Below are 23993 nucleotides of genomic sequence, written 5' to 3' on the forward strand. Positions count from 1 at the left end.
AGAGCTCACGCTGCCCAAGTGATGCCATGCTAAGGCATAATGGGAATGATAGCAGAGCTAAAAGGAAGTTTAAGATGATGCGTTATAAGAAGTGGAAAGGAAAAAAAAATAAAAAATTCTCGTGAGGATGGAAAATTGAGTTTCTACCTTTGGTCTTCCAATAGGAAAATATTACAGAAGATTGAATGATAGCAGAGCACGAAGAAGAGGAAGCAGAGCAACATCTGAAATTCGAGATGATGTCTGATGATGAAAAGTTGAGTTTTTGCCTTTGGTCTTCCAATAGACAAATACTACAGAAGATCCATTGTGTTTTTTTTGTCATTTTGTGAATCTGTAATTTCAGAAATCTGTTCCCATCCGATTCAATCCACCTTCTCATTAGGTTTATTTATCATTTACAAAGTATACAAAAAGGAAAAAAAAAAAAAAAGAAAACCATGGAGTCCGGGGGGCTCCCACTAGGCGCCCGTAAAAAGCAAGTAAACATTTAAAAAGAAATACAATATATTCTTGGACAGTTTTCACAGAAAACAAGTTTACAGGATAGGACTCGGAGCCGGCTCCCATCCTGTGAGGTCGGTGGGTATAAAAGGTCAGAGCTTGTCCTGTTAATACTGTATTTAAATATATAAGTTGTGGAGGGGAAGAAGGGTTAATGATGAAGACCGTATTGAAGTGGTATTGGAAAGGCGAAACGCTGGTTGTATACAGATTGTCGGGGGATGAACTCCTCGTGTGTAGGCCCCGACGGTATAAACACTCAGCATTATTAGTATATAGATACCTGGTCCATCACACAGAGCAGCATGGTCACTATATACATGGTGCAGATGCTCAGCATCAGTACAATTTGACATTATACATATTATTTATAAAAAAAAAAAATATATAGTGGTCAAAAAATATTCAGTGGTTTCCAATGCCAGGAAAGGAGTCCATAATGATACAAGTCTTTAGTGTAGAGTTCAGTCATTGTAATACTCGTTCTTGGAAGGTCCGTCCTGGAGAAAGACGCAGAGCTGAAGACAACACTGAGTTGCGTAGAACTTCTTTAGTGTTTACTGTAAAAAAAATTATATACCGACACGGTCGCTGAGAATTGGAAAAAAATGTAAGGGGGAAAGTAATAAGGGAGAGAGGAGAACAAAAAAAAGAATCTGGGAGGTCAGTTCTCCGTCACATTTGATTTCTTTCCTTGTGCAGTGGCATCTCCCAACCCCCACCCCATACACACCCCAATATTGTCCATCCAAAGCCTAAGAGGAAGGAAGATTTCCATCCATTGCAATCTGCAGTCAATGGAATAGGCAGCACTCGCCAATAACCCAGTGCTTTAGATTAGGCGCTTTGTTACAAAGTTATTCAAGTAGAGGCGTAGAAGGGCAGGAATGATCTGCTCCGTCCTCAGGTCTAGTCTTAGTGAGAGAGAGGTTCAGGGGCCTCACAGAAGCCATAATTAATAGAAAATCCAACAAGAATTCTTAGGTCACTTGTTCACTTTCTTTCAGGAAAACACTGATTATAAAAGGTCGTTGGAGGCTGACTAGAGAGGGGGGCCGTTGATGCCTGGATGGTAGAAGGCACAGCCGTTTTCATACCGGCAATTGCCTTTCAACATGAAGTGTCGGCAGACAGGGCGAAGAGACATATCTGGAAACAGAAGAGAAATAAAGTTTTAAAAAGTTATTAAAAGGGATATGCCCACCATAGTACATATGCCATACATGTCCGAAAGGCACACATCCTACCTCTGGGACCCACACCTATCTCCAGGACGGGGGGCCCTCAATTGCCTCCTGCCCAGAGAAGCAGCTACTGACTGCTGCATTGAGTTAGATAATAAATGGAGAGGTATCAGCAGTGCTCTCTGTAGTTCTATAGGAGTCATGGAAACAGTGACCATGGGTGAGTGGCACCTCTCCATTCATTGTGTGCTGAAGATGGGGATAGGCTCACCCCCAGAGGTAGGACAACAGAAGTCAGTGATGGGTAGTTTAATTTCAGGGAGAACAAAATAACATTAGTGGTTGCTATTCTTACCTCCACCATGTCCATGACCTCTGTGTTCTCCACTGTGCCCTCGGTGCTCGCTGTGACCTCTGTGTTCTCCGCTGTGACCCCGGTGTTCACTGTGACCTCGGTGGTCTACACCGTAACCTCTATGCTCTATTCCATGGGGACCGTCCCTCCCTCTACCGGGAGGGCCTCTCTCACCTCCTCTTCCACCTCTCCCTCGGTAGGGGGGCTCACCTCCTCTGCTGCCCCTATTTCTGTGGAATGGAGGTGGGGGAGGAGGAGGAGGAAGACCTCTGTCTCCTCCTCTCATTCTACCTCTCCCTCCCAAGCCTTCATGATGCTCGCCTCTCAAGTCATTAGGTGGAGGTTCCCAGTAACCGTCACGGGGAGGAGGTGGTCCCAGCATCCGTGGTGGACAGCCAGGAGGTCCGTGTGGCCCTATAAGACAAAATTACATTTTTTTTTTTTTTTTTTTTAAATTAGCGGGAAGCAAAGGCCAGCATGAAGCTGAGCCTGGCTCCATGATTACCGCTTGGCATAATTTCCAGCATTTCAGAGAAAATATGCCATAGTTTGAAGATTTGGCAGGGACCATAGTCAGAGACCAGACTAGTCCGGCACCGCTTCAAAGCGCTGCTGCAGATGATTAATAGGTCTCTTTCATAACAAGAGACCTGTCCATCACCAGCATTGGCTCCAGACGGGTCTCGTCTTTCGCTATCATCCCCAGCAAGATCTATAGGGCACTGAAGTGTTTCAGAGTAAATTATACCAGACTGCGATTCATGCTGTTCGTAGTTTGGGTTCCCTTAAAGTCAGAGGCATCAATATGAACCACTAGGCTGATTATATTAATCCTGAGTTGGACGTGTAGGCGTTTTAGATCTGAGATTGGAAAGGATTCTCTCAATAATCAGAAATAAATACTCCAATAAAGGGGAAAAAAAACATTGATGGCTCCAGATATAATTTACAGGGGAGGAAAAAAAATAAATAAAAACAAACTAAAACATACCTGGGAATGGTCCACCAGGAGGTGGAAAGTGCGGAGGCGGTGGTGGTAACTGGGGATTTTTCGGTGCTGGGGGTGGGAAGCCATTGTTGGGTGGCAGTAGTCCTGCCATTCCTGGTCCGGCTATAAGAATAGAAATAACAGATTATTAGTCTTATTACATTTACATACAGTATATTTACACTGCACAATTACCCCCCATGTAAAGACTATTGGAGACAAGGATGGATTATAAAATACAAGAGGTCCAATAATTCTTCAGACGCTCCCGTTATGCCTGTTATGAGCGGTCTTTCCCTTTTTGGATTCATTCTGCGCCTTGCAGCCGTAATGACGACCTTTCGTTTGTTTCCTCCTTAGTACCAATCGGGGCTTGCATGTACAGAAGAGGCCCCCGGAAGAAGCAAGCGGGCGAAACGCGCGTCGGGGTGAAGGAGGGACAGCGTCCTGCTCTTACTTTAGGTACGTGGTACCATGGTTTATTTCCTGATATCAAATGGATCAGGTATTTGGCTCATCTCATGTGAATGATTATCTTTGTTTCCCGTTTGACTTTCGCTTATTAAATTGGTCTAGGTAAAGGGTTTTGTTCCCCTCATTGATTCATGTCTACTATATCAAGCTATAAATATATAGCATATTACAAATGGTTTACAGAGATTTATTGTAAGGAGGTCTTAAATATTATAGTAACATTATACTAAGATAGTCGTTTTTTGAGCCTATTGTATACTATATTGTTGTGCAGGAGTCTGTCCCCCCCCTTACTGGGCACTCTGCTTTTTTAACTCTATGTTATGTCGTTGTTATGATTTTAATTTATTGATGTAATAAAATGTATTTTTAATTACTATAATGGATCTCTTTGTTTTTCTGCACTATAATTCAGTGTAGATGTGGTGATTTATGGATTTGTCTGAAGAGCCATTCGTTACACATATGTATCCAATCATTTGATGTTTATGTACAGAAGAGGGCAGACATATTGATCCGATGCAGCTTGCTGACACTTACATGGTCCTGGTGGCGACTGGGTCTGATTCTGCGTCTGACTTTGAAGTGAGCCAAGAAGTAGTTTTATCTTATCGGAGAAATCTGGCTGTTTCATCAGATCTTCTGTGTTAGCATTACCTTGGGCGGTCTGAAATAAAAGTCATCGAAAAATTACTAATGTGCTAAAATTCATTAGCAGAAAGAGTATTAACGACTGACATGTTCTCTTACCATTATGGAAGTCAGGATCTCCTGCATAGCATCTGGTAAGGGACTGGTTTGGGCCTTTGTGTTACCCATGCTACCCATTAAGTTAGCGAGTACAGGAGGCAATTTAGCCCCACCAGTCAAATCGGGTGATTGAGAAGCTAAGCTCTGATCCATAGGCTCAATATATGACCCGTCGTCCATGGAACAATCCTGGAAAAGAATCAAAAATTGGATTAGTTTTAGCTTTTAAGCCGGTCAGAAAGATTCATGTTACTGCACTAGAAGATATCAGGATTGTGAATGGTAGTGGGTTACATTGTACCTCATCCAGCGGTATGAGTTTTGGAGGCGACGGTTCATAGGGCTCAGGGTCCGGCTCATGCGGTGTGTCAGGAACACTGGTGGGTAAAATTAAAAAAATAAATAAAATCATTCACTTACTGGGGTTATTTTGGCTGAGAAGACAAAATCTTAGTAACTTTATAATAAACAAAAAAAACCCAAAAGGATCCTGGCTGGATTGTATGTACCTGTCTTTGGATAGGAAGATTTCCTGCAGAATCCCCATCTCCCGCTCGGCCTGTGTGAGCTTCTCGGTGCTGTTGGTGCCCATTTGTACAAGGGCCCCTGGAAGCGACAGGGGACGGGGTAGTACCCAGGGTGTGACTTCTTCCATAGTATCGTGACTTAACCGTCGGGCATTTTGGAAAGCGCGGCGATCCATCAGCATTTCTCGTTTTGCAGCTTCACCAAAGTCCTTAATCTTATTCACATTCACTGTTATGAAAGATGTGATACAGAAATCTAGTGAATTCAGGGCATGGCCGGTAGGGCCCGAGACAGCGTTCATAGGAGGAAAGCAAACATACCTCTCTCCGTTTCATCCAGCTCAAAGTAGAAGTATTCTCGGAGATGACTCTCGTCCGGCCAGCTGACCGTTTTCCTCTTCTTTCCCTTCTTTGTCAGTTGTGGGACTTCTGGTTCGTTAGGCTTCTCTTCTGTTGATGCTGAATCAGAAGCTACAAAACAAATATATAAGATTCAATTCAGACCTACAGGAAGGTAAGAAAAAGGAAGAGAAATCAGCAGAACGAGTCCTTACTTTCCATGGGCTCAGGGAGCTCAACAGCAGGAACCGGAGTCCCGGGCCTCTCCACATCCATCCCTTCAGCTGGTGGCTCTGGCTCGGGAGAAGATGGCTTGTTCACACTGGTGGCATCTCCTGGAGACTTGCTGTCGAATGGACTGGGCTGCAGATATAGAAATAATACACTGTAAATACGAGGAAGGCATAATAACCTAGTCCAGAAACTGGGCACAGAATCTGCATCGACGAACCTTATTACTGGTAGGAGAAACTGCTTTTTTCTTCTTTTTGATCTTTATTCCAGGAATGGGGGCAGAATTCAGTGCATCCAGAAAACCTAAACTCTCCATAGCTGGGAAGAGATAATGCAATCCATTAGAACAAAAAAAAAAGGGCAGTTTCTGTAAAAATACAGCATTTAATGGAAGGACGTTACTAACATTTCTTGCAGAGAAAACGATTGATCAGAGGAGCAGGAATATTAAAAAAAATAAATTCAATAAAGAGATTGTATCGGAGGCTTGATACATACGCTGAGGAGGGATGATCTTGACTTTGATTTCTTTGGCAGCGTTTGGCGTGGTATTGAGAGGTTTGTACTTTTTCTCGGCAGGAGCGGCATCGGTGGCAGAGGGCACAGGTCTGGTGTGACAATACGTGAGTGAGTGAAAGTGTTTTTCAATAAGCCGTTTGATATTATCATCAACTAACTAATCGACGGGGTCCATCCAACTATGTGACCAGTGCAAAGGGAAAAAATATGAGGTGCTGCGTCACCTTCAATTTCTGGATCATGGGGGTTTCCTCCCGATAATAAAGCGATGACCCATCCTAACAATTCCCCATCACTTGATAAGCACATAACACATCGGAGTCGTCACGAGTCTACTCACCCCTGCCTCTTTACTGGGACTGGTTTCAAGTATTTGTCAGATATAACTGGAACAGGTGGTGGTTTCTTACTGGGGGCAGGAGCTGGAGCTTCAACCTCAAGACCTGTCAGATGAAGAAGAAATTAAGTAATCGATCAAACAACTTGGGAGAAAGAAAACAAACACGAATGTTCCTAGTGATGCCGCTCACCGGTGGATCTGAATTTTGCGTGACTCGGGGCTGTGGTTCGCTGCATCTTTGGTTTCTCTTTCTTCTTATCACCTTGATCCTCGACTCTGGATTCAGCTTTCGCCTCCGCACTCCTATCAGCAATGGGTGATCGCACTTTTACATCTTCTTTCTTTTTCTTTTTGTCCTTTTCTATTAATTATAAAAGAAAAAAAAAAAAAGTTGAGGGGAGGGATGGATTCTTAGAAAGGTGAGACAATCAAATACCACAGATAAATTATAAAGACAAGATTTCCTTGGCGTGGCAGAAAACATTTTCCTCTTACCTGGAGGTAGGAGGTTGCTCTGGGTTCGGATAACTGTCATCCAGTCGCTGACCAAAACCCCTGCTAACGTCCGAAGCTCTGAGACAAAGAGAAGATCAAGAAAACCATTAAACTACTATCCCACGACACGCAGAAGGCTGCATTGGCCGTCTGTGCCTCGTAGCTTACCTTCAACCTCGCTGGTTTTGCTGAGCTGCTTGACCAACTTTGCCGTGTTGTTCTGCAAAGATAAAAGTAAAATGTTAGAGAATACAAAAAGGTCTATATTTAATGGTACATTCTCATAAAATCAAAAACACATTTGGGAGTTACACAAAGTAGGCCAAAACCAGATAACATATGTTGTGTATTGAGGCTCCCGAAACTTCCCAGACACATGTTGTCGGCTGGTCTGAATTGAAGCACCCAACACCTTTTGTTTTCCAGGGAGATAAGAGATGTCTGGCAGAAGCTTTCTCCTCTGTCCCCATCGACAAGGCCGAGTGCTCACGGATATGGGGAAGGGGGTTTGGTTAGCTGTCGGCCGAGACAGTGATCTTATGTCCGTGGGCAGCTGTCATTAAATTCACATGTGGCAGATCTACTGCAAGACTTTCTGCCAATGTAAATCTGTTGAATGGGCACAAATGGGATTAGGGTCCCTTTACCAGCTTCAGGTGGTCCACGGTCAGAGGTAAGTGCTGCAGAGTAAGGAGGATCTGGTGAAGCAGAGGGCTGTTGTTGTTGGTGCGGGCGTAAGTCAGCCAATTATTCAGCAACTTGTATCCGCCGACACGAATAAACCTGAAAGCAAAACGTCAAACAATTAATCCTCTGGTTCTTGTCTACAGTCTTATTAATTTTGATGGTAAAATACAAAGTAAAGTCATATAAAACAGGAGAGTGTGGGCTCATGCTAGATTTCAGCCAAGGGGAGTTAATATGGAGGGTGTGTGTGTGTGTGTGTTTTGTTTTTACTGTGTCCCTGTATGAGCATTGCAGACTTGCATGTACATCTAAAACATAAAATGTAATAAAAAAAAAAAAAAAAAAAAAACCACCAAAAAACACTAGAGCACATCCAGATAGTCTTAAAAGCGTGTGACTTACTTGGAGAGAATTTCAGGGGCTTGCGTCTGAAGGATGATGTTAAGGTAGATACATCGGCTCACCAGCTTTTTAGATTCTTTCATTAAGCTGAGGAAAACAGAGAAACGTTACAGAGACGGATAAAACATCAAACACAAGACAAGAAAAATAAAATGTTCATCATCTACATGCACCTACTTGTAAATTTTGGTCATGGCATCCACAGCTTTCACTTCTCCTTCTTGCCCAAGGAAACAGTCTAGCCCCTTCAGGAGTTCCAGGGGGTCTATAGATCCGGACCCCATATTGTTAGTGGCTAGGAAAAAAAAAATAAAAAAAATAGATGAATGGGGGTGTTCAACAACAACAATTGTATAGAAACAGCCGCTCTATGGTCACTGGTGAGGTCTACAGCGTCATCCATACAACAAATGTCTAGTCAGATTTGGGCTAATGAACCAACGAGGAGATGGTAAATGGCTCGGGCACATGTCTAGGGGAGAGAGAGTCTTCCAAGGGTTTTCCTGATCTGACGGGATGAGATCAGCTCCTATCCTTGGCAGTAAAAAAAAGCATTAAACAAATATGGCGATCCATAAGGAGAAATGCTTTATAATCCTCCCCGCCCCCAAGATATGGTGCATATGTAAATATATTTATATTATAACCTGACTCGCTGAGACCAATACTGATAGCGGTGCCCATGGGCCATATGTATGCGGACACGTTATAACGGCATTTGGTGACTATATGGAGTGATAGTCACGTAGGCCTCCCACCAGGATACATTACACTCGTGGTAATGAAGTGTTCGGATACATTATAGCGCTGCCTCCATTTACCATTAAAAAAACAAAACAAAACAAAAAAGCGCAGCGCTGTAAACCTCAGCATACAGCAAAGTTAGTGCAGTTGACTGCACTTCTCAGTAGTCACGGCTGCAGAATTCCAGCAAGCCCAATGTTTGCCCACCAAAGTCTATGCGCATCACCTTCGAGATGTGGGGGTCTTGCCTGTACTATTGTGCCCCTATTCACATTGTGCTGTGGTGGAAGTGGCTCAGATCCCCATCATTATCTACATAGTGACTGTCATTCCTGATCATAATACAGACTCCTCTATGGTTCATAAGCTGCCTGCGCTCCACATATATATTCATCATCGCAATAGTTGGAATGATGGCAGCTTTTCTTTTTTTTTTTAACTGGAGGGAAACTTTTTTTTTCTAATGGCATTTCTTTAAACAATTATTAATTGATCTCTTCCCCTTTTTCCAAGCCACGGTTTGTTCCATCTCAGCGCTAGATCGTCTTTTTTGTACCCAATTTCAGAACCTTTCAATTTAGAAAAGTTGGATCGAAAAAAAACAAAAACTATAGAGCTGAAATGCGAACAATCCTGAAGGTTCACGGAAAGGAAGCAAATGGTCCAGTGGCAGATCTGTATGATATTGGAGATAGATAGATATATAATCCCCCCCCCCTATTATAGCGGTTGGTTCACATTTATTTTGGGCACAGTCCGGCATTGCAAGTATTTATAAAGCTGCAGAGAAAATTACGGTCAGTGTTGAGCTCAATTTCTACATCTTTATGGTAGAGACGTTAAAAAATGTTGCAAAAACCTACTGCCAACATAATAGGCAGGTGTACGAGAAAAAGAAAAAAAAAACCAAAACGGCATATAGCTTGTTTCTGCTCCTGAATACTCTTCCTACAGGCTGGCAGATCTGGCCTCCAGTACTTGTATAATACAGACACTGACTGCCGCTCTTCCCCTGCTCTGAGGTAGGGGGAGACAGAGAGCCTAGCAGTGATGGATACAGGTCTCCTCCCAGTTAGAGGCTTTTCCTAGCAGATCTCCCTGCAGAGAAGGAGCTGAGCGCACGCAGCCACATACACCCACAGCAGCACGCAGGCCCACAGTAGCACACAGGCCCGCACCAGGGTCACACAACACCACTGTGTATTCACTTTTTTTAAATCCAGAATTTGTAGAAAAGTTCATTCATACGGATATTGCAAGTTTTGTTCAAGTCAGCACAAGTAAAGGACATTCAGGCGTCCTTTTAGTGTATGTCCCATTTTTGTCGTGTAAAGATCGGTCCGTTCAAAATTGCGGAGACACATCCAATAATGATCTGAATGTCTAATCAAAAATCAGCAATGAAAGTCTATGGGTCCGCAGAAAAAAAACAAAAAGTCAAGACGGTGCTTGAATGCCATCTATGTGTTGTCTACTTTTCACGGTTTGCTATATCAGAGGAAGTGGAGACTTTTTTTCCCCTTAATCGGAGACATACTGATGAAACCCGGACTGATTTTCTCATAACTGAAAAAAAAAAGTGAAGCTGTGAAGGAGCCCTTAAAGGGGTATTCCCATCTTCATGATCCTATCCCAATATGCAGTAGGTGTAATAACAAATATAGGTCCAGCTCACCGTAACAGACATCTTGAGGTGTTCGGGAGCAATCACATAAACTAGAGAAATTCCATCTCGGCGGACAAGTGAACAAACATCATTCTTTCACCAAAAGTGCTCAGTAGAGGATAAAACCGAATCAGAGATGCAAGTTACAGGATATACGACATTGACGCGTCTCGACTGCGCACCCCTGAAACGCGTCGATGTCGTACATCATGTAATTTGCATCTCTGATTTGGTGAAAGAATGAAGTTTGTTCACTTGTCCGCTGAGATGGAATTTCTCCTGTTTAATAATATTAGCAAATAGCTCCAATTAGAAATGTAGTATAGTTCCTTCTCATCACATATGTCATTACCCCATGTGCAGGGCATTGCAGTAGCTTAGGTATCCATGGTTACGACCACTAACAACTGTCAATATACAAGTGGTCATAACCATGGCTACCTAAGCTACTGCAATGCCCTGCACATGGGGTAAGTGACATTGCAAGTCAGAGCTATACATTTCTAATTGGAGCTATTGGCTAATATTATGACACCTACATGTTGGGATAGGATCTTGGAGAGTAGAATACCTCTTTAAGCTTTTTAAATCTTGTTTTTTCCCCCCACACGTTCGGTACATGTACCAGGAAAGCTCCAGACCTGCATGATAAATGTGTCCTAAGCCGCATGCACCCAGCCAATGCCAAACATGTGTGTATACTTTTGGCACTGTATAGGAAAGTGTAGTTTACCACCCCCTGCTACGCACAGTAGAAGAATGACCACTGGGCCGTTGTGGCTGGAGGACTCTATCGGAGGTATAGTTAGGAGAATTCTCTCAGCGTATACACGTCCAAGATCGCCAAAAAGCGAGATCCTCAAACTGTTTACATGTGACATAGCAGCACCCAGGCCATACACACACGCCACTTATTCAGGAGCTTACACACATTCATTCAGACTAGACTTGTGCATCTCTATAGACAGTCTAGTCTAAGGTTACATCATCTATTGGTTGGCTAAGGATATGTTCACATGGAGATTTTAAAGTAGATTTTGAATCCAAACTACAGCATATCCTCTGTGTAAACATAGCCTTACTTTTAACCAAACTCAAGCATATGGGGGTCTCTGAGCTAAAGTCAACAGCCTCATATATGCCTAAAAAGCTGTCAAGTTCTGGTCAGACCACGCGGCTGGGCCATACATCACAGACTGTGTTTCACAGGATGTCTGAATGAGACCTTAGCTGCACCAGGACACTCTAAAAGCACCTTATAAGAGGCAAAAAGGTTCATAAAACCCCAAACCACAGCACTCGTATCAATAAGTAATGATGAGTGGTACTGAACGCCATTGCCGTGTGTATATATGTGCCTAGCTCGCGAGCATGCATGCATGTACACAGCTGATCACAGGTTTTTAGGAGATCAGAATATATATTATATATACTCACCAGCCATACACACACATTCGCGCAGTCACACTAGGGTTATTCTCTTACCAACACTTGAGATGGAGTCATCTGCGGGATCATCGTCTATTCCAGTCATTACAATGATGAACACCGTATGAGTGGTCTGTACTAGAGGCATTCATACGGCCGCTACACCACCAAGAGCTCCACGTTACTCACCCCGTGTTTCCCAGGAGAGTTTTTGGCAAGATATCGAACAAGTAAAACCTACCCTTCTTCTAAAAATTAAAAGTATAAAATAATAGTCGTGAAAAGTAAGAGGGAAACTTTCTCTGGCAAATTGACTTAGCCGAGGAAGAGCTGAAAGGCTTCGTCCACATATTTTTCATATAAGTAATAAAGTGGATTAAGTTATTTTTGCTACAAAATTCACAATAAAAAAAATATAATAAACTCTACATGTTGCGGACCAGTCAGGTATCAAATAAATGTCTAGAAGAAACATCAAACTCTCAGGATTGATTGTCAGATGCACAGAAAACTGTCCTGTGTCTTATACAAAACCTGAAGCCATACAAGAAAAAAAAATGGAATTGTTCGATTACACTGGTATACAGTGATTTTGGTGCCAACGATGTCTGAACGATTTTATATTGTTTATGATGCTGATTAAGAATATGACTTCGGTTTTGCCAGATTGGCTCCAGTTTCTGGGATATTTGATAGATAATTACAGTAGAATTCTGATTTAAAAAAAGTGGCTTTTATAGCGTTGTAAGCCTACAGACTGAAATACAAAATAATTATATGGGATTTCATTACCTAAGACACTGATAAAGAGTCAAAAGTCCAAAAGCTAAGGAATTTGTTATCACACACAAGTCACATTAGGGGAATGCATCATTTTCATGGATGAATTATTTCAAAAACTAGAACCAATTCAGCAAAAGTAATGGGATTTTTTAATTCAGCGCCATCAAAATACCCTAAAACCTTGGCATCAAAAAAAAAAAAAGTTTTCTTTGTAGACCTGTGTTACAGAAAGGAGGCCGAGGCCCCGTCCTGAGCAAATCAGAAGTAGAATCAGCCGTGGATACGAAATGGATCAGGACTTCTCTGCGTAAAAAAGGAGGGAAACCTCGTAGGTCCGAAGAACAAGATATTAAAGTGTAAAAGGACAATACATACGAATAACGAAACATAGAAAAGAGGTGCACTACAAAATGTATCACCTGTTTATATGTGTGTGAACATATATGCATTTGTGATTGATTTTGTAGTGCACATAGGTATTCTAGAGATAAAAAAAAGTCCTATGTTACACATTTCTATACAAACACAGACATATACACAAGCACATTTCTATACCACACATACTCAGACAAAGATATATATATATATACACATACATACACACACTATACACTCACAGACATATACATACACACATTATAATTATAAATATACACTATACACAAGCACATTTCTATACCACACATACACTCAGACATATATATATTACATACACACACACACTATACACACGGATTATAGAGCCGAGCATCGATACTGAGCATTTTAATGGCTCTTTTGCTTCCCCTCTACAAATATGTAACATCTTAGCTTTAAGACATACATTGGATACAAAGGATGTAGAAAAATGTTTAAAAAAAATCTTAAATTTTACACATCTAGTAAAAAAAAAAAAAAAAAAATTCCGTCTGTCAAACAAAACTACTGTATTGGCTACGACAGAATACTATTTCATTAGTAGAGATGTAGACAACACAACAGATTACTAATCAGCAAAAGGAGTCATAAAAAGAAGCAAAACGCAATATATAATCTGTATGTACAGTGTATATATATATACATATGTGGCAAATCTGTCAGTAGCCTTGTAGGTCACTCGCACTAGCCTGCGGTGTATAACCGGTTGGTCCTAAGACCCCACACTTGCACCGTCTAGCCTCTTTTTCTCCCCCCAGCTCTGCTCATTTTTCAGCTGTCTGGCTGACTAGAGGGCATTTGTAGATGAAATGAGGGCGTTCCTAAGAGCTGATCCGTTGGCCAACCCACTGCAGCACACCCCAGTGTACCGAAGGCCAACCCAGTGCAGTACACCCCCGTCCGCCCCAGATCTGAAAACAAAGGAGGGACCTCGCCATTTTGCAGTTGGAATTTGCTAAAGATTAAAAAACAACAAGCCTGGCGGCCATCTTGGAAGAAAAAAAAATGAAAAGCTCAAAAAGGCAAAAACAGGAAAAAAAAAATGCTCTGAAAAATTCATTAGCATGCAAAAAATAATTATATATATAATATATATATATCTAGAAAATTGTGCCGTAATAAAAGAAAAAACAAAATTGCCAACAGATCTAAAACTAGATACACACACAAATATATATTAAAAAAAGATATTTACGGCTAAGATGAAATGTGTGAAATAGCAAGTAATGCGCAGATGTAATGGAGAACTATGAAATGCCAAGCAACTCTTAAATAAATGTACAGATAAATAATGATCAACTACATAGTTTTGCAGCCCCCCCACGGCCTAAGACAGTCATTAGCTCCTTATTCCTATCCCTCAAGCCTCAGTCCTGCTGCCTATAGATACTAGGTTGGCAATCTTTATTGATAGATTGCATGCAATTCTCTTAGGAAATTTTTGCCCAGTTAAAAAAAAAATATATATAATTGTAACCCACTGCTGGGTAAATATCTATTCCTCAAGGACACCGAAATAATAGGTACATAGACAAAACAGAAGTCGGAAAATAAACAGCACGTATCCGTGGTTGTGGAAGCCTACAGTCCGTGTTTGCTAGGTCATTCGTGTATTTTTCTGCCTGGTCAGGGGGTGTAAAGTCTTTCGAAATCTGCCATCCTTACGTCTCTCCCTGCAATCTTTATGTACAGATTGCTCATGGATCTTTCAGGTTTTATCATCCGGGAAGGGTAAAATCGCCTATTTATACTTCCCTTTCTTCCATATTTTGGGGGAGGGGGGTCTCCCACACAGAGATGACCAACACTCCCATCATCTCTAGTGTGGGAGCTCATTTACAAAAAAAAAAAAACAACCCTATCTGCGGCTCATAAATCGCCCGCTTATCCAACCTCTTTCTAAAAAGCCTATTACATCATCTCGTCCTCTTGTATGGTGTGTGAACAGGCATGCCAAAATTATAGGTTACACGTGATGTCGAAAAAGAAAAATTAAGTTATTTCTCTGCAGCTTTAGTCTCTTGCCTCAAAGATTCAGACTGTGCCATAAACATTCAGTGATGTCAATCTCTGTACAGCGCTACGGAATAAGTTGCTATATTAAATTTTTTTTTGCATGAAACGCTTTCTTTTTTTGAGGGATTAAAAATTTGTTTTTTTTTTTTTTTCCAAATTTGGTCGGAAAAAGGGTTAACACTTACTATCCAAAACTTTCCTCCTGAGCTTCGTACGCAGATAAAAAAAAAAAAAAAAATCTAAAAAAAAGGGGGAAAAGAAAGTAGGGCAGAGCAGGGATCCTTATGAAGACTATGTGCCTCGGATATACGGCCACATGGAAAAAGCTGTGGCGGCCATTTTTAGAAAGGGCGTAGCATCAATTCACTGGGCTGGAGAACATCCAATATCTTTTTGTTGCTTTTCTTAAGGTTTTCTGTAAAATCTAGGTTCTCTCGGAGCGGTGACTAGCATTTATTACCAGTGTTACTATAAACTATACCGCCCTATGGTGGATCATGTGGATTTTTTTGGATATATATAATTTTTTTTTTTAATAAAAATGGCACAAGGTGGTCAAGGAGAGGAGCGTGAAAAATGGTTAGAAATCGTACAAAGAGGTTTCCTCGAAGTAATTGGATCTTCAGACTCCTCCAACAAAGCAAAAAAACTGAGAGCAAACGGGCAGAAGCTTCTGGATATTAATCTTTAACTATCGTCCATAATCATAGTGGTTGAGGTAAACCCAGAATATTCGTGAAGACCTGTAAAGGGGAAGAAAAGAGAAATAGAAAAAATATATATTAAGTACGAGGTAAATAAGTAACATATATAAATCAGCATGTAAATGGCGACTGGAACAAACAAGGTCACGAAATGGCGGATGAAGGGGAGGAGGAAGGGAAAAGAGCTGAACGGTTTCTAGAACCTACATACCTGACGACGAAGTCTGGAATGGCGGGGCCGTGACGCAGCCGCATTTATATAGGCTCGTGACGTCTGCAGAGGGGCGGGGAAAGGCCGCTGCTGAAATTAAGCACGCGATTGGCTGTAACAGGACGGCAAATATTAGAGACCGGTTAGAGACTGGTGACGTCGAACGGCTGCCCAATGAGGAGCCGTTTAACCGCTACCGCACGTGTCCCTGTGACTCCGCCCACGGGCTGTGGCTCGGCGCTATAATAGGCTTTATATGCCTTTAACATTGGGTCAACCGAATACATTCATGTCCTTTTCCCCCTTTATACGGTCGTAGTGGTGTATAAATGGCGGTTAACTGAGGAAACAGGGATGATGTATAGTCTATGTGAAGCCGTGGGGGGACAAGGTTATGGCGTCAACGCCCTTTCTTGTGGTGACTGACGCAATCACTAGAGCGCGACGTGTCGCCACTGTAGCGTCTCCTTGTGGACGCCATTTTGGGTGAGCCATTACCTATACAAAGAAGAGGGGTAGTCTCCGGAAAGATGGCTGTGCGCATTACTTTGAGAAGCTAAAAGCCACGCATAATCGTAATAACACCTCCATAACCTTTAATAAACGTACATAGTGGCGAATAGTTACTGAGGGTGTGGTGGAGTAACTTGAGCGGTTAGCAATGCTAAGGCGGGGTTTGTTTATGCGTCCCTCCTTGTTAATAAAGTTTATTGATTTAAAAAAAAACTGGTTGGCAGGTGTCCTTGCGTTCTGCTTAGACCTTCCCTCACCAAGATGGCGGCCTCCTTGGTCAGGATGTGTGTGTGCGGTGTGAGAGGAGCGCTCCGGAGCCGGGTAATTAGCTGATGGCGGATTAGAGGAGCAGGGCGATGTATTGGGTGATGAATGTCTTGTAACTGTGTGTCCTCCCCGCAGGCGGCGCTGCCCCCCGGGGTCCGCACACTGTGTAGCCCCCCAGAGGAGTTTGACCTGGGGTCTCGTTATAAGGAGCATCCCTGGGAATACCTGAGCAGCGAAGGTAACAGCCCCAGTCTGCTATTGCTCTCTGTTATCAGTCTCACTACTAGGGCAGATGCTGACTGTGTTTGGCCTCTTTAGGTCATGCGACTCTCTATCTACAGGGGAACTACAACCCCCAGCATGTCCTGACACCCTGCAGCGGTGTAGCATAGGTTGTCAGCGCCCGGGACCAGTATCTTCTGCCTTTCCCCTCGTTTGCAGGACAATAATTATGTTTTTTATTCTTTTATCTTCTCATCGTTTTCAGCTTTTTTTTTTGCTGAAATTTGACCTACAATTTAAAAAAGTCATATTGTTTTACTTTTTCTTTTTTTTTCCATGTAATTATTTTTTATACTAACCCTATGGCTATGTGCCCCCGATGCTGAAATGATCCGGATTTTTCCTGAGCGTTTCTGCATCTCCCTGGCAGAAAAAACGCATGCGGATTGCACATTCGTTTTTCCTGCCAGGGACAAGCGGATGTGAAGCGTTCTTCACATGCATTTCCGCATGCGGGTTGACAAGCGCTTTCCAAGTGATTTTAGCATCACTTGGAAAGTGCTTGACAACTTGGTCACACTATATAAATCCAGCCGGCATGGCTTTATATAGTGTGACCGAAAGAATGGTAAAAAATAAATCTATACTTACCTTCCGATGGCCTCCGGAGTCTTGATTCGATGCGTCTCGGCTTGCCGGCAGCTTGCGGTACACTGAAGGACCTGCCGACGTCAGCATCACGTGACCTGTCACATGACTAAATGACGTCAGCGCTGATCCTTCAGTCCACTGCGATCTGCCGGCAAGCAGACACAAGGACATCGGAGGCCATCAGAAGATAAATATAATATTTATTTTTTATTTTATTCTTTTTTTTACAGGTTCTATGGTACCCGGGTCCGGAGGAGAGTCTCCTCTCCTCCAGACCCGGGTACCATCTGCACATTGATGCGCATTCCATGCGTTTGTACAGATCCAGTCATGCGGATTCCATGCCTTCCAATGCAAGTCAATGGAGGCGAAAACGCAGCGCTTCCGCAAAATAATTGGTAGTGCTGCGTTTTTTTCCGCAATGATAATCTTCAGCGGAAATTTCCGCAGCATGTGCACAGCACATGCGGATTATCATTGAGGACAAAAAATAAAATAAATTCAGCTCACCTGGTTCTCACATGCTCCTGGTGCAGGGAAGCCTGGTAACGTGTGGTCTCACGTAGTAGAAACAATATAAATGTAAGAAGAAACTGGCTTCCAGGAATATAAAAATTTCCCCCCAATTTTTTTCTTTTTTTTATTGATAGAAAAGTAGTTCAGATCAGTTCAGGTAATGAGATAAAAATTCAATGGATAAATCACATCATAGACCAGCTACGCGTTTCGAGCATGATACTATGCTCTTTGTCAAAGCTCTGACAAAGAGCATAGTATCATGCTCGAAACGCGTAGCTGGATCCTATGATGTGATTTATCCATTGAATTTTTATCTCATTACCTGAACTGATCTGAACTACTTTTCTATCAATAAAAAAACAGAAAAAAATTGGGGGGAAATTTTTATATTCCTGGAAGCCAGTTTCTTCTTACATTTATATTGTATCATTGAGGACCATGGCAGGCCTTCTACCATGCGTTTTTTAAGCGTTTCTGCAGCGGAATTGCCGCTGCAAAAACGCTTAAAAAAATGCATCGTGGGCACACAGCCTTAGGGCTAGAGATGGGAGAATCAATTAACGGGACTCTGCTCCACCAGCCGGGTCAGTGATCTGTGAGCTCTCTGGTTCTCCTTAAAGGGGTATTCATTCCCATTTCCAAGATCCTATCCCAATATGTAGTAGGTGTAATAATAATATTAGCAAATACCTCCAATTAGCAATGTAGTATAGTTCTTCTGATTCGCTATGTCACTTACCCCGTGTGCAGGCATTGCAGTACCTTGGGTATCCATGGTTACGACCACTGATATACTGACAGCTAGTTGCTAGTGGTTGTAACCATGAATACCTAAGGTCCTGCAATGCCCTGCACACGGGGTAAGTGACATAGCGGAATCAGAACTGTACTACATTGCTAATTGGAGGTATTTGCTAATATTATTACACCTGCTACATATTGGGGTAAGATCTTGGAGATGGGATTACCCCTTTTAACTCCCCCCGGCTCTTTTTTTTGGCAGGAGCGACGTCATCATAGCGGCATCATTCACACACAATCAGTCAGAAATCTGTGGCCGCTGGACAGAAGTCCCGCATGCCTTTTTTTCACTATCGGCATCCACATGTCTTCTGATTAGCCGGCCTGGTGCAACATCATCATTGCTTCCAGACATTGTGCTGTACCGACTAATCAGAAGAAGAGCCGCACTGAAGACGGAGGATTGCAGGGCTGCCCTCCTGCGGCCACAGATCACCAATATGGCCATCAGACCGTGGGCCTCCAAATGTATAGAGTCTTCTCTAGTTCTGACCCATCTTGATCTGAATGATTAAGAACCACCAAAAGAATTGATGAGCTGTGGTTGTTTTTATTACTTTTTTTTAAAAACACGCATCGTAGGTAAAATGAGAAATTCAAAGTTAAAAACTATGTTCCCGGCCAACATTTCTGTTACTGAAAAATGATGCTGTTTTCCCACAAGTAAAAACCCCAAAAAAGCTGTGTGTGAACAAGCCCTTATGCTAGTTGGGGTGGGAATAGGTGTATAAAAGCATAACACTTCTGTCTCGTTTGCGTGATTCCTTGGGTAGAGAGGAGTTTGTCACTATCTGTCAAAGAAAATATTAAAAATCTCTGAAGTCCCTCATATCTACCCTTCCCTCCCTTTTCCTGACACACAGAGTGCAGCACCACGCAACAGCTGACAGGTTTAAGTCTCTTAGATGTGAACCATCTTAGTTAAAATGCATGAAGTTCTTTTGATGCCCAGATGACTGAAAGAAGATGCCTTTTGTGAGAAAGACAAAGGGATTGCAAATGGGAGAACTCTTTTCAAAGAGTTGGACAATAAAAGGGTACATGTGTTTATGCTTATGCAGGGCAGTGGAAAAAACGTTTGTCCTCAGGAAATACATTGTCCTTTCAAGAGATGTATTTTACATTTACACTAGACACCCTTGTCCCTGCAAGAGAAGTGTTGCACCTGCAACAGATTTGAGGTCTCCGAAAGGAAATGTTGAATATCGAAATTTGTATAAATCCGATTGTGAGGAGACGTATATTTTTAGTGGCAGGGCTAACAGGAGAAGAAGACGCATAATTTTTCAGAACTGTAACCCCTGCCTGTGAGCCACAAATCCACAGTGACCAGATCACTGACAACAGCTATGCCATGTTTACTATCTGTGGAAAGGTAAAATCCCGATGGAAAATATGGCTGCAATCTTGAACTTCTGTGACCATCAGGAGGGAAGTTATCGCAGAACTTGGGATTTCGTAAAATCCTGAATGGCTGGGGACAGCCTACAACCCTGCCCACGTGAGGTCATCGTGGGGGGTGTGTGGTTGGACCTCAGGTGCTGATAAAAGATCAAGCCGAATTATGATCTGGGTTCCTGTAGAGCAGGGGTGGGGAACCTGAAGGCTGAGGGCCATTTATGGCGCTCGATGATCTTTCATCAGGTTCCTGGGGACCACAGTGCTTGGGCCGGCAGCTGTGTTTTGATGGCCACAGGCCTTTTTATTTCTTCTTGCTCTGTGAGAACGCAGATGCAATGTTCACTACTGAATGCTGAGGCGCGAGCAATTAAAGATTACGTCCTGACACCAGTGCCAGCATCAAGACGTACTTTGTGGGCTGAGTTAGCGCATAATTTGTACGGCCCCCGAATGATGGTATAAATATCCAAATGGCCCTTGGTAGAAGGAAGGTTCCCCACCCCTGCTGTAGAGAGAGACATTTTGGTGTATGCATGATTCCCGTCCGCTGGACGTTCTTCAAACAAAGCGCTGTCCTTCGCTAGGCCGAATCATATCTGTGATCGGTATAGTAAACTCTTTTGTTAATCCCTTTTTATCTTCTGTAACTGTATACGCTGTATTGTTTTATCCCCTTTGTAAAATCTTTTGTATAGTTTTCATAAACGCTGGTTCCCTTTTAGATTAAATATAAAATATAATAGCTCTGTAACCACGCCTCAAAGCCATATGTGACCTGTATAAACGATTAGTGGTGGCAGCGAGTAGTCTTGTGTTATTGTGGAGTTAGCGTTGGTCCGATACGGAGGTACATACACAGATTCCATGTGTTGGAATCCGGAGGTGTATATACCATACGCTCACTGTTAGTTTTCCAATAACCGGCATGTTAGTGCAAACAGCCTGCGGCCTCCTCCGTTAGTCGTCGGCCAATCGTGTAATTATCCGCACGATAGGGGGCAGCAGAGAGCTCTTGGCTCCAAAGATCACAGCGGGTGGTTCAATGTGACCTTCCCAGGGTGTGATATTTATGGATAAAACCTTGACACTGCCCGGGCGGAGCGCAGCAACCGAGATGAGAGCTTTGACATCTCCACAGTCGTCCCACATCCTCGTTCGCTATACCACTGGCTCTAGGACATGCTGGGAGTTGTAGTTTTGCACGCCCTGTGACATTTCCGCAGCTTTGCGTTTTATCATTTCTCCCCCCCCTCTCTAGAGTACTTGGAGCGTTATGGACAGAGATCTGTGTGGACCGGTTACAGAAGAAATCACAAAGGACCAATCCCACCACAAAAAACACGGAAAACCTGCATTGTGAGTGATTGGGGGCCTGGAATGACTAAGTGTTTTTACCTATAAAGGGGGGTGTAATAATTAGAGAACATCTGTCCGTCCGGTGCTTGAGGTTTCGCTCTACGAGAGCACGACATTCAGATGTGAATGCAGTTTGCTCTTAAAGAGAACCTGTCCCCAATCTGGGGCTGCCCCAAGAGCCTTGGACGCTGTCGGGTAAGAGGCAGCTCTCATCCAGACATGGCCTATAAACAACGTGGCTGCTCAGCAGCACCACTCTTGTGTATAGGTCATGTCTGGTATTGCTACACGCGGTGCAGTAACCACTTCGTATTTTCTTACAGAGAGGAGGTAAAGTTTGCGGCAATCCCTGCCCTATCTGCCGGGATCAAAGCCTCGGTGTGGATTACCGAGTGAGTATCCTCCGATGGCTGCGGTGAGCTCTCTGCCGGTCCAGCCCAGGCTGATAATTGTCATTTTCTTTGTTTCCGCAGAACGTGAAGTTACTGCAGCAGTTTATCTGTCCGCACACGGGAGTCGTGTATGACCCGACCAGAACAGGTTTGTCTTGTGCAGGCGGCTCGGGACGTAGGCGGACGCCCATAACTTATGTATTTATCTCCTAGGTGTGTGCATGAAGCAACACAAGCGGCTCGTGAAGGCCATAACCGAGGCCGAGGACCATGGTGAGATGAGGATTCATCAGAAACTGTGTGGCCACCACTCGTAGTCATATAGTGACTGCAGACTAAAGCCTGGACAACCCCTTTAAATAATATTTTGAGATGTTTGAAATTGCACAGGGCAATATCTCACCCCCTCCTCATCCGCAGGTCTCCTGCCATTAATGATACATCACAAGGACATCACCTTCGGAGACTACTCCCGGACACACAGTGCGGTGGCACAGACGCCTCCGGCCCCGGAGGGCCCCTGGTATTCCTGGTACGAGTGGCAAGAGCCGTCCGCAAAGGACGTCGCCAAACTGCAGAAGCTGTACAGGCCGTACTGGAGAGAGATGAGGGGGGAGCAGTGAGGGCGACGCTCTGTATTACAGAAAATATATGTAATAATGAATAAAACGCAACGTGTGTCTGTCCCCTACAGTATTGCTCCTGGATATTCCTACATATAGACCATGGATTAGGACCGGTGCTAATTTATTTATAGGCTAAAGATGATGAGAAAATCCTTTAGCAAAACCAGCTGTTTGGCGATGGGTGTGGGGGGAGGTGATTGGGTGGTGATCGGGGGGAGGTGATTGGGTGGTGATCGGGGGGGGAGGTGATTGGGTGGTGATGGGGGGGGGGAGGTGATTGGGTGGTGATCGGGGGGGGGGGGGGGGGGACCTTTGAGTGAATCAAAGAATTTCCCATCACTAATATGAATAAAGAGGAAATGGAGACGCATTCGCCGTAGTGGGACACGCATGGGACTGGGGATTATCCAGTTTGGAAATCCCCTTAAAGGGGTTTTTGACGAGTATAATACATGGAGAAAAGTACCTGTAAGGATGGAGAATAGGTCAGATGTGATTTATTTCTCGATAATAGGATTTTTCATTACTTGGGACAACCCCTTGCACTGCCCGATCAATAGTAGTAATGACAGAGCTCAAAGTGAAGGAGAACAGCTCCCGTGATTCCTTTCACTCATTAATCAACACAGATCAGCTCCTTATATTCTGCATCTCTATCTGCTGCCCAGCATGTAACACACAATCCAGACAGGAAGAGGAGGATAGAGATAAGCAGTGAGGTGTGCGGCCTCCATTCTATTATCGCCTGTATTAACCTGGCAGCTCTGCCGCCTCTCTCGTACGCAGGAGCGCCCCCCCACTCTGCCACCTCTCGTACGCAGGAGCGCCCCCCCCCCCTTCTGCCGCCTCTCTCGTACGCAGGAGCGCCCCCCCCCCACTCTGCCACCTCTCGTACGCAGGAGGGCCCCCCCCCCCACTCTGCCGCCTCTCCCGTACGCAGGAGAGCCCCCCCCCACTCTGCCACCTCTCGTACGCAGGAGCGCCCCCCCCCTTCTGCCGCCTCTCTCGTACGCAGGAGCGCCCCCCCCCCACTCTGCCACCTCTCGTACGCAGGAGGGCCCCCCCCCCCACTCTGCCGCCTCTCCCGTACGCAGGAGAGCCCCCCCCACTCTGCCACCTCTCGTACGCAGGAGCGCCCGCCCCCCCTTCTGCCGCCTCTCCCGTACACAGGAGCGCCCCCCCACTCTGCCACCTCTCGTATGCAGGAGCGCCCGCCCCCCTTCTGCCGCCTCTCCCGTACACAGGAGCGCCCCCCCGACCTCTCTCATACGCAGGAGCGCCCCCCCCACTCTGCCGCCTCTCCCGTACGCAGGAGCGCCCCCCCCCTACCTCTCATACGCAGGAGCGCCCCTCCCACTCTCCCGTACGCAGGAGCGCCCCCCCCACTCTGCCGCCTCTCCCGTACGCAGGAGAGCCCCCCCACTCTGCCACCTCTCCCGTACGCAGGAGCGCCCCCCCCTACCTCTCATACGCAGGAG

At 44.1% G+C, this 23993-nt stretch overlaps 2 protein-coding genes across 3 annotated transcripts; one reads left to right on the forward strand and one right to left on the reverse strand.

The window, feature by feature from the left end:
* Positions 1-364: 364 nt before the first annotated feature.
* On the reverse strand, positions 365-15834 carry PPP1R10 (protein phosphatase 1 regulatory subunit 10). Of its 2 annotated transcripts, none has more exons than XM_073641782.1 (20): positions 15768-15834; positions 15446-15595; positions 7976-8093; positions 7799-7885; positions 7357-7492; positions 6878-6929; positions 6710-6787; positions 6405-6575; positions 6215-6317; positions 5854-5963; positions 5573-5673; positions 5337-5484; positions 5104-5253; positions 4765-5011; positions 4557-4632; positions 4256-4444; positions 4046-4172; positions 3035-3154; positions 2044-2457; positions 365-1653 (listed from the first exon to the last, which is right to left on the reverse strand). In XM_073641782.1, the coding sequence occupies exons 3-20, from the start codon at positions 8080-8082 to the stop codon at positions 1547-1549; spliced, it is 2523 nt and encodes an 840-aa protein (XP_073497883.1). In that variant the 5' UTR covers positions 8083-8093; positions 15446-15595; positions 15768-15834; the 3' UTR covers positions 365-1546. The 2 variants fall into 2 exon arrangements, with proteins under 2 accessions (XP_073497883.1, XP_073497882.1); XM_073641781.1 differs by having other exon boundaries at positions 15038-15595.
* Positions 15835-16460: 626 nt separating this feature from the next.
* Positions 16461-22559, forward strand: MRPS18B (mitochondrial ribosomal protein S18B). Its single transcript, XM_073638013.1, has 7 exons — positions 16461-16601; positions 16683-16785; positions 21400-21497; positions 21821-21889; positions 21971-22037; positions 22103-22162; positions 22310-22559. Exons 1-7 carry the CDS (start codon positions 16542-16544, stop codon positions 22510-22512), a joined length of 660 nt encoding a protein of 219 aa, XP_073494114.1. The 5' UTR covers positions 16461-16541; the 3' UTR covers positions 22513-22559.
* Positions 22560-23993: the final 1434 nt, after the last annotated feature.

The sequence above is a fragment of the Phyllobates terribilis genome, unplaced genomic scaffold (genome assembly GCF_046119375.1).
Source record: "Phyllobates terribilis strain yellow unplaced genomic scaffold, ASM4611937v1 Scaffold_7__3_contigs__length_470593459, whole genome shotgun sequence".
NCBI classification, from domain to species: domain Eukaryota; kingdom Metazoa; phylum Chordata; class Amphibia; order Anura; family Dendrobatidae; genus Phyllobates; species Phyllobates terribilis.

Coding starts and splice junctions, on each gene's coding strand:
- PPP1R10 (XM_073641782.1), bottom strand. CDS start 8,082: ATGGGGTCCGGATCTATAGACCCCCTGGAACTCCTGAAGGGGCTAGAC. Junction 5,964..6,214: donor GTCCCAGTAAAGAGGCAGGG/GTGAGTAGACTC, acceptor TTGTCACACCAG/ACCTGTGCCCTCTGCCACCG. Junction 5,254..5,336: donor GCTCCCTGAGCCCATGGAAA/GTAAGGACTCGT, acceptor TTTGTTTTGTAG/CTTCTGATTCAGCATCAACA.
- MRPS18B (XM_073638013.1), top strand. CDS start 16,542: ATGGCGGCCTCCTTGGTCAGGATGTGTGTGTGCGGTGTGAGAGGAGCG. Junction 21,498..21,820: donor AAACACGGAAAACCTGCATT/GTGAGTGATTGG, acceptor ATTTTCTTACAG/AGAGGAGGTAAAGTTTGCGG. Junction 22,038..22,102: donor GTATGACCCGACCAGAACAG/GTTTGTCTTGTG, acceptor TTTATCTCCTAG/GTGTGTGCATGAAGCAACAC.